The following is a 9,667-nucleotide window of genomic DNA, read 5'->3' on the forward strand; positions in this document are numbered from 1 at the left end:
TGGACAAAATGCCACTGAGTATAAAAACCACTGGAGAATGTGGAGATTTTATATACTGTTGTATGTAGAAGAAATGTCACTGTGGCCTCTACACCACACAGGGCTGTGGGACGGAGGCGGCGGGGGCACAATGTGAAATATAAGGATTTGTTCCTATTTTCATTCATGTGCATCACTGCAGATTTGAACCCATCAGCCATAACATAAAAAACACCTGTCTAATATTTTTGGTACTCTGGAGACCTGAGTCTCCGATTGTTATTTTAATATGTTTTTCTTCATATATTATTTTAATGAGATCATGTCCAGCAATTTTGTATATTGAATAAAGAAATATTTTTCCTTATTTCTTTGTTTCTTAACCTTTGTATTTGTTGCTGCATCAGTTCTTGCTTTTTTTTTCTAAGTGTTTAAAGTTTTTTTGAATATTTGAATGAGTTAGATGCAAAATATTTAGGGTCCTTGAATAGGATATAAAAAAATACTATCTTTGTTATTATGAAAAGCGAAACTTTTCTTATACTAGGTCATCTGATTATGTCAAACATGGTCCTGCAGCAACAGATGACATCATCGCTTACACTCTGGCTGATGATGTCACAATGGCGATGATGTCACAATACTAGGTGACTATTAGGTTAAGGATTCCAAAGTCACTTTTCTTACTTTACCTTCAACTGTTGGAGAGTGAAGACGACTTTTGCGCACTTAATAAATTCGTTATTATTGATATTAACTTATCATGGGACGAAAAAGGAAGTGTGGTGAAAAGAATAAGAAGAGTGCTAAAAAGAGATGCACGGAAGAGAGTTTTTCTCAGAGAGGAGAAACTTTTCAGGACATTGTACAGGACGTACCTGTTGAGAAAACAGATGATCCCTGTACAACATCTTCTGGATATCTACCAGAGATGAAGACCCTTAAAAAGGGGATAAAAAGAGGGAACACATCTCCTGAGAAGGGAGATGCAAACCCAAATAAGAGAGGAAGAATGGTGGAATCTGAGAGTGGAAAGGATGTTACCTCTGAAATAAGGTTTAGCGGATCAGCTAAAACCAGGAGCTCTCACCTACATCATGAGAGCGCTGAAAATCAAAGTTGTAGAGAACAACTTAAGAGAAAGAGGACATCTGACACTGAGACCACCACAAAGAGAAGACGTGAGACTGACAAATCCATCGATCAAGCTCCAGAAGGTAAAGTCTATAGTCATTTAGTCACAGGCCACATCCATCTTTTATATACAGTTTTACAAAATGGAAGCTAATTACATAATCTTATCCTGTACATCTTACCATGTACAACAGAGCTCTCCACCTTCTATACTTGGGGCTCTCCAGCCAGAACATGGTGGTAACCAGGTTCATCTGGGTTCAAAGTTCATGATAGATTGAAAAAAATTGCCAATTTATTGAAGCATTATATGTGAGTGTGACTGTAAGATTAATTGTTGGTTCTTATATCTGTTTTGTTTTCTAGGTGTAATTGGTGCTCAAACCACCAGCCCTTCAGAGCAAGTGGCTGCCTGTCTTTCCCTGGAGAGTTTCATCTTTACCAGGAAGCTTGGAGAAGGCAGTTTTGGCAGGGTGATGCTGGCAACACATCAACCCAGCGGACTTCAGCTGGCTGTCAAGATGGTCAAGAAGAGGGAATTGTTGGAGAACGCTAAACACACCATCCGCTTAGAGAGAGAGGTCCTGAAAATCACTGAAGGCAGCAGATTCTTCACACATGCCTATGGGACCTTCCAGACAGCGGTAAGAGACTCCTCACTTTCTAAAAATTCCTTTCTCCCCATCATGTCCAGTTGCTTCCATTAGATTGTAAATTCAATCTTTGCCTGTTCAAATGAATAGCCCTGCTGCATGCTCTGTGTGCCTGTATTCCCTGGGCGCCATTACTGGTGGCTACCATTATAGGATTTTGACTTAGTTTTCACCCTGGACACCTCTCTATTGTGTGCAGACAAGGAGACATGTCTTCTGAACACACAGTAGAGGTCCCAGAACCATAGTAAATGTTATCAGGATGGATAAAATCTGCATTATTTACAATCATCTTCCCTCCTCTCGCACAGGACTATGCATTTTATGCCATGGAATATCTGAGTGGTGGAACGTTGACTGCATTTATCAAATTCAGAGCCCCCCTGAATGTCTGCACGACCAGGTAAGAGAACAGCCGCTCTGTGATTTCTGTGGCCGCTGTCTCCCCTCATAGTTATTAGTGGTTCAGTAGAACAATTAATGCTGATAGGATTTTTTTTCTTCCTTATTAGGTTCCTTGCAGCAGAAATCTTGAGTGGAATACAGTTTCTCCACAGTCGGGGGATTATTCACCGGTAATAAGCCATTTCTTTTTTTATACGTAGGGAAAGATTTACTATGGGAAATAGTTAAATGTGCCAGAATTGTGGTGTTATTTGTGACAATAATCTGGTGAACATGACGTGTACCACATTTATTAAGTGTTTTAGACACTTTTGGGGGTTCACTCGAAGAGGGGACAAGGCTTTTATGGTAATGGGAATAGTTTGATAGGAATCCATGTGGCTTACAATGTCACAACGTGCAACTAAACTGTAACCAGATTTTTGTGAAAATTATTGGCTGTAAGTAATGAAAACAATAGTGGTGTAACATCGGACAAAAGTCTCTGAAGATGCTCCTAATTTGTCAAACAGTCACTGTGATGAATTTGGAGCGTTTTCAGACAGCCTGGTATATGTCTACACAAGATAGGATTAGTGAATCTGCCCCCAGTGTTTAGTGAGTGGTCCTGTGAAGCCCCCACAGTAACCCCAGCACTACAGCTCATCTATGTCTGATTCACAGAACTATTTTTCTTTCTTTTTTTAAGGGATTTAAAACCAGACAACATTCTTCTGGACGGCGATGGACACGCTAAGATTGCTGATTTCGGCCTTGCTGCTATGAATGTATTTGGCTCTCAGAAGATCAGTGAATTTTACGGCACTCCTGGCTATATGGCTCCTGAGGTGACTATGTGACTACTAATATCTCATACTTTATTATCCACCTGCAATTCTCACTTAATGTGGAGCTTGTGGAATCACAGATCTATCACCACAGCGGCCCACATTTACTAACGCTAACTAATAGATGGACTGTGTAAGAGCCCCCATACATATTAGACTAAAGTCAGCCGAACCGGCCAATATCAGAGGGATCAGCCAACATTCTAATGTGTACTGGAGCCTCTAGACTCTATATCCAGGAGGAGAAGGATCTAGCACATTGGATTTCCAATGATCAATCCTTTATTTTTTGGAGTCTGGTAGAGTTTCTCTAATAGAGAACATAGAAGTTCTTGGCCGAACTGTGAGTTCCTTGCATGGGAGAGGTAGCTATCATCCAAATGATCTTTTGGCTGACATGTATTATGTATGGGGGCTTAGGTGTGGAAAAACACTACCAGTAAACATGTACCATGGTTGTTTTCTGTCTCCCAGGATGGACAATGTACTAACTTACTCTTCTAATCTTATGTTTCCACAGATGGTTCGTCGACAGCCCTTTAATTACTCTGTCGACCTGTTCGCTTTTGGGATCATAATCTACCAAATGGCCACAGGATTTTTCCCGTTTAACTATGGTTACTGTACTCGAAGGCTTGCCCGTTCAGTGACATGTGATGAACCTTGCTATCCGAACACCATGGATTCTCAGCTCAGGAATATCATAGCGAGAGTGAGTAAATAGACAATTATACCTGGAGACATAGGAAGGATAGACCAGTCATGAGTTTTGTTAATACACCGTACATTTCATCACCACTGTGTTGGGTATTTCAGCTTTATCCAATAGAAGGAATTGGGACAATGCTGGAGCCCCGGGACAGCCTCTCCTATATGTACAGCGTTCTTATCTACAGGCCAGTTTATACAATAAAGAGGCTGCGGCGCTCACCAAAACCTCTCCACACAGCTAATCATCAGGATTATTGCGTATCGGTCCCTGACTGATCGACTACTGATGGCCTATCCTGTACCATCCTGTCCTGTACTTTCCAGTCTTATCCTGTCCTATCCTATCCTGTCCTATCTTGTCCTATCCTATCCTGTCCTATCCTGTCCTGTACTATCCTGTACCATCCTGTCCTGTACTATCCTATCTTATCCTGTCCTATCGCATTTGTTCCTAGCAATGGCTGTTTTAATAAATTCATCTTTGTATAAGAAAATGAGAAATCAATTCTGTAACTGCTGTTTTTTCTGAGATTATTTCTATTATTACTTGTGATATAATAATGGTTCTTATTTATTTGCAGCTCTTGTGTAAATCACCAGAGAAGAGGCAGGATGTTTGCAGCAATTTAAAAGGACATCCATTCTTCTCACCTATAAACTGGGAGGAATTAGAGACGGAAAGGTCACGTCCACCATTTACAATGAAACCTGTAAGTGCACAGCATTATTTTATTATAATGTCACCTCCTCGTCTGTGTAATGTGATAATATGTGTAAGAAATACTCAAAAAATGAGTAACAATCCTACATAGTGTAGGCCAGAATGTGTTTATCCTCCCCTGCTGGTAAATGGGTGGAATTACAGTATGGGTGCAGGATGGACAGGCTTTTACATATTTCTCAAAAGTGTAATTATTGTCCCCAATTCTTCAGAAGGCCACTTAGTGAATAACTTGGATCCGTTAGGCTGTGTTCACACTGTGGATTTTTTTTTGCAAAGAACCATATTGCTCTTCCCATTTTTGGAAGAAAATGTGTGAACACAGCTTTATGGTGCAGTTGTAGCAGATGTGGATACCGCAGATTGCCAGGCAGCACCAGTAGTTGACTTGTTCTCAAGCTGCAGGTAACGATGCATCATGGCGATTAGCGGTAATCTGCACACAGTTACCACGGCTCATCCACAATCTGTACAGGTGCCCTCAGGAGGGGACGGATATAATTAAATACCTAATGAATTAACCAGACTGATTTGTCTTTCTTCTATAGATCCGAGTTTTGAAAACCAGCAAACAAATTGAATTGCACCAAGTGATGTCTGGCATTGAAGCTCAGAAACCACCTATAACCCTGGAGGAGCAACGGCTGTTCTGTGGCTTCTCCTATATCAGTAACAGGTGGAAGAACATTACTGGCACTGAAGCTCAGAAACCACCTATAACCCTGGAGGACCAGCGGCTGATCTGTGGCTTCTCCTCTATCAGCAACAGCTGGAAGAACATTACTGGCACTGAAGCTCAGAAACCACCTATAACCCCGGAGGACCAGCGGCTGATCTGTGGCTTCTCCTCTATCAGCAACAGCTGGAAGAACATTACTGGCACTGAAGCTCAGAAACCACCTATAACCCCGGAGGACCAGCAGCTGATCTGTGGCTTCTCCGCTATCAGCAACAGCTGGAAGAACATTACTGGCACTGAAGCTCAAGAACCACCTATAACTCCGAAGGACCAGCGGCTGATCTGTGGCTTCTCCGCTATCAGCAACAGCTGTAAGAACATTACTGGCATTGAAGCTCAGAAACCACCTGGAACCCCGGAGGACAAGTGGCTGTTCCGTGGCTTCTCCTATATCAGAAACATGTGGAAGAACATTAAAAGCCACATAAATAACAGCAATTGCAATATAGCATAGTCCCCCTAATACCTGACTACTGGGTCAGGGAGGCGTGGACCTGGGTGTGGTCTGAAGAAACAGGTGGGGTCTGTTGGAATCCCACCCCAAGCTCTTCCATCTACATATCAGAGACCATAGTGTCCTGCATTCTCTATTGCTGCCCCATAACTCACCTGGCTGGCATGCTGCTTGGAGATGTAGGACCGTCAGACTACAGGACAGCACGGTGGCACAGTGATTAGCACTGTTGGCGAGCAGCGCAGTGCTCCTCGGTGTAAATCTGGGACACCATCTGCACAGAGTTTGTATGTTCTCCCCGTGTCTGTGTGGGTTTTCCCCGGGTACTCCGGTTTCCTCCCACAACTCAAAACATACTTCTAGGAAAAAAATAAAATAATTAATTATTGAACATCATCATCCTGTATCTCGTGTATTTCTGTATTTATCACCAGTATGTGACATATAGAAAGGTGGTAACACTGCACAGTGTCAGGACACACATTACACACCTGTAAGAATTCACTGATTCACCAATCACAGGCCGCGACGTCATCGCAGGCCCTAGGAGTTTAGGGCCTGAGATGACGTCGCGGCCTGTGATTGGTCGCATGAGCGGTCACATGAGCGGCACGCGACCAATCAGAAGCCGCGACGTCATCGAGGGTCCTAAACTGCTCATTCTTAGAAACGGAAGCTGCCGGTTACAACCAGGGCGCGTCAGAGGGTGAGTATATCAATATTTTTTATTTTAATTCTTTATTTTTTACATGAATATGGATCCCAGGGCCTGAAGGAGAGTTTCCTCTCCTTCAGACCCTGGGAACCATACACTGGGAACTTCCGATTCCGATTCCCGATACCACAAAAGTATCGGAACTCGGTATCGGAATTCCGATACCGCAAGTATCGGCCGATACCCGATACTTGCGGTATCGGAATGCTCAACACTAGATACCACACATTTAGTGATGCCAATAACATTCCAGGCATATATCAGTCAATGCAGAATGCAACACAACTCAGCAATAATTAGTGCAACATGATCACATGCAATAAGCAGAATAACATTTGTCAAGGGGTCAAGTGCCAGTGGCAGGCAATTTTTCTTCCTGCAAAAATGTCAAGGCTTTTCAAAAAGATGCCTAACAAATAGTGATGAGCGAGCACTAAAATGCCCTGGTGCTCGTTGCTCGAGTCGAGCAGATTGGAATACTCGGGTACTCGACCAGAACAACGAGCCCAATGTAAGTCCCGATGGGAGACCCGAGTAATTTTACCGTGATCCCCCCCGGTGGTCTTTTTAAGGTCTAAAAACGTCTGAAAATGATGGAAACACTGCTCAATTGACACAGGAACATCATGGGGATCGCCCCTGGAAGCATTGCTGACTCCTAATTCACAGCTTTAATCAATTTTTTCCGAGATTCATGCCATTTTTCCCGGTGCCACAAAAAACACATTAAAACTAAACCAAAACGGGTTTTGCTTGGAAATATGTCAAGGTACATCCAAAAATTTCCTCCCCCACTTAGGCTTAGTTCAGACGCTGCGTTTTTGAAGCGTTTTTCAACTTTAACATTGCTTTCAACCACTACAAATGCATTCACTGGGAAATGTCATTGTAACATTTATCACCTCCTGCTGGCCATGTGGTGTGTGACAGATAAGCAGACCCATCTTGTTTCATTTACAAAGGTGGAACTCTTAGAGTCACAGAGCCTATTTTTACTGGTGCATCAGGCGGCTTTAATCTTCTTAAACGGCCATTATGAAACAGTGGGTCTACTAATCTATTGTATCCTAGGCTGTGAGCGGATGGGCTGCCAAGAATTGTGACGCACCACAATACCCCTATCACAAGATGTCCAGGGGGGACTCCTGAAAAATTGTTGCATTGAATTCAAGGCCTGTCCTGCTGCATAGTCATATGCACCCCATTACACCTTGGAACCCACATACAGGTTGGGCCCATGAAAATCCACTTCACAATATGCATTTTGTACTCCGGTACTCCTTTGTTTTACACATTGGCAGCAAGGCCAGCCCTGCTGCATAGTCATATGCACCCCATTACGCCTTGGAACCCACATACTGGATGGGCCCATGAAAATCCACTTCACAGTATGCATTTTGTACTACTATACTCCTTTGTTTTACACATTGGCAGCAAGGCCAGCCCTGCTGCATAGTCAGTCATATGCATCCCATTACGCCTTGGAACCCACATACTGGATGGGCCCATGAAAATCCACTCATATTATTTAATGGTATGATGGTACCCTCTTTGCAGAATTATTTACAGGAGAATTTGGCAATTTTATTTGCCATGTTTTTAACACTAAGGTTCAGATACAGCTTGAAAAAAGGCTAATACTTGCAATGCAACGCAATTTTATTGCAAACTACAAAATTCAAGGAATAGGATGATTGAATAGTGTGATTGCATACACTTTTGCATATGTTAACATGCAAAGGTTAATAAGTACATATAAGGATTAAATAAATATAGTGATTACGTATATATGAAGATTAACTACATACTGTATACTTAGATCATCACCAAGAGGCTTTTAAACATCATCCGTCTGGAATATCAGAGAAGCAACACCAAGACAGAGAACCCCTGGGAGATTACCTACACTGCATGGGCGTTCCTAATTATGCAGGTATTAACACACTGTACACGTACAGGTACCCCAGTTTTAGCATCTGTCTTAGTCATGTTTCTCTGGTCTTATATAGTGATTTACACTACCCACACCTTCAAGTGGCCACTTTTCAAGGTTGGATGAAACTGAGATATCATGGAGTCATCAGACGAGGGGCCATAAACCCCTAGAAAATAAAAGCCACAAGAATTTAGATCAAACCACCACAGGCATAGTTTCAGTAAACCTTATGTTAGGTGTCGAGTTCCCACCACTGCACAAGGGGAATCTCGAACCACCTTCGCAGCGGTCTCCCATTCTTCTCCAGCCGCAGTGAAGTCTGCTCAGCGGAGACGTCAGTCCCAGCGTCTGGCTCAGGCAGATACTCTGTGCTTGGTTACGGCTGCTCCTTCAGGCTCAGCCTTTGTAGCCAGTACTGGTCAGCGGCGAGCAGACGTCTCTGGGACTAAGTCCTGCTTTTTCCCTTCTGAGCATGCCCAAGGGAAGACCTTTCATTGGAGGTTGGGGGTCACACACTCAGGTCCTGTAGCAGCTCCTATTGGTCCTCTAGGAAGGTCCTGAAGTTGCTGCAGCTATAAAAGGTTTGCATGGCTGCATGGCCATGCGCTAGTATCATTTGTGCTTTGTGCTTGTCGCCAGTAATACTCTGCCACTCAGGCTACACGTGGAGAGTGTCCGTTAGCTGTGGGAATTACATAGGCAGGCAGCTAGCGTCAGTGAGGGCAATTAGTCGCTGGGCTTAGCATCTGGTTCCTTCATGTGTGCGGTTAGCACAGAAGAGTTCCAGAGAAAGCACAACCCTAGTTAGGGTATTATTCCCACTAATTATTTCATGACTCTGTGAGTCAACAGGGTTCTTGCTGATACTGACCGAGTGACGGAATGTGCGTCTAATCTGACATTGTACCGCCATATAGGGCAGCCATTTCTCTAGCAGTGGGCTTCTTTCCTGCCCGGTGGACCCCGGGCTGCGAACGCACCTATAACATCTCATATATATACTCGGTGCCAGGGCCGGCGTCAGCACCCGGCATACCCGGGCCCTGGCGAGACAGGGGGGCCCATTTAGGGCCGGCGTTAGGGGCAGGCTGCCCGCATGCGGCCCCTGAGGCAGTCATCTGCGGTCCGAGGTGCACGCTAGAAGAGAGGAGGCAGAGGCAGCATGGAGCTCTGGAACTTTTGCAGCTGCTGGAGAGCCGCCCACAATCCGTCGCCATGGATACGCAGAGCAGAGTGACTTCCGACTTTCCAGTGCCTGGAGAATGAGCCAAGCGTCGCCAAACAGGAAGTGTGCAGCACCTGCCACCTGGAACAAAGGATTGCGGGGGCCGGGGGGATGCAGAGCTTGGCTGGGAGGACAAGGTATGGGCTCTTATATACTGATTGGGTTGTG

At 44.0% G+C, this 9,667-nt stretch overlaps 1 protein-coding gene across 1 annotated transcript; it reads left to right on the forward strand.

Moving 5' to 3' along the window:
• The first annotated feature begins 687 nt into the window (after positions 1-687).
• LOC143787367 (protein kinase C theta type-like) lies at positions 688-6,019 on the forward strand. The gene is made up of 8 exons (XM_077276031.1): positions 688-1,196; positions 1,480-1,757; positions 2,078-2,169; positions 2,279-2,341; positions 2,860-2,998; positions 3,519-3,710; positions 4,291-4,419; positions 4,979-6,019. Exons 1-8 carry the CDS (start codon positions 743-745, stop codon positions 5,621-5,623), a joined length of 1,992 nt encoding a protein of 663 aa, XP_077132146.1. The 5' UTR covers positions 688-742; the 3' UTR covers positions 5,624-6,019.
• Positions 6,020-9,667: the final 3,648 nt, after the last annotated feature.

The sequence above is a fragment of the Ranitomeya variabilis genome, chromosome 8 (assembly GCF_051348905.1).
Source record: "Ranitomeya variabilis isolate aRanVar5 chromosome 8, aRanVar5.hap1, whole genome shotgun sequence".
Taxonomy (NCBI): domain Eukaryota; kingdom Metazoa; phylum Chordata; class Amphibia; order Anura; family Dendrobatidae; genus Ranitomeya; species Ranitomeya variabilis.

What these genes read in the sequence shown, in the direction of transcription:
- LOC143787367 (XM_077276031.1), top strand. Translation starts at nt 743, where the DNA reads ATGGGACGAAAAAGGAAGTGTGGTGAAAAGAATAAGAAGAGTGCTAAA. An exon ending in CATCGATCAAGCTCCAGAAG is followed by an intron (nt 1,197 to 1,479) that starts GTAAAGTCTATA and finishes TTTGTTTTCTAG; the next exon opens with GTGTAATTGGTGCTCAAACC. An exon ending in TCAGGAATATCATAGCGAGA is followed by an intron (nt 3,711 to 4,290) that starts GTGAGTAAATAG and finishes ATTTATTTGCAG; the next exon opens with CTCTTGTGTAAATCACCAGA.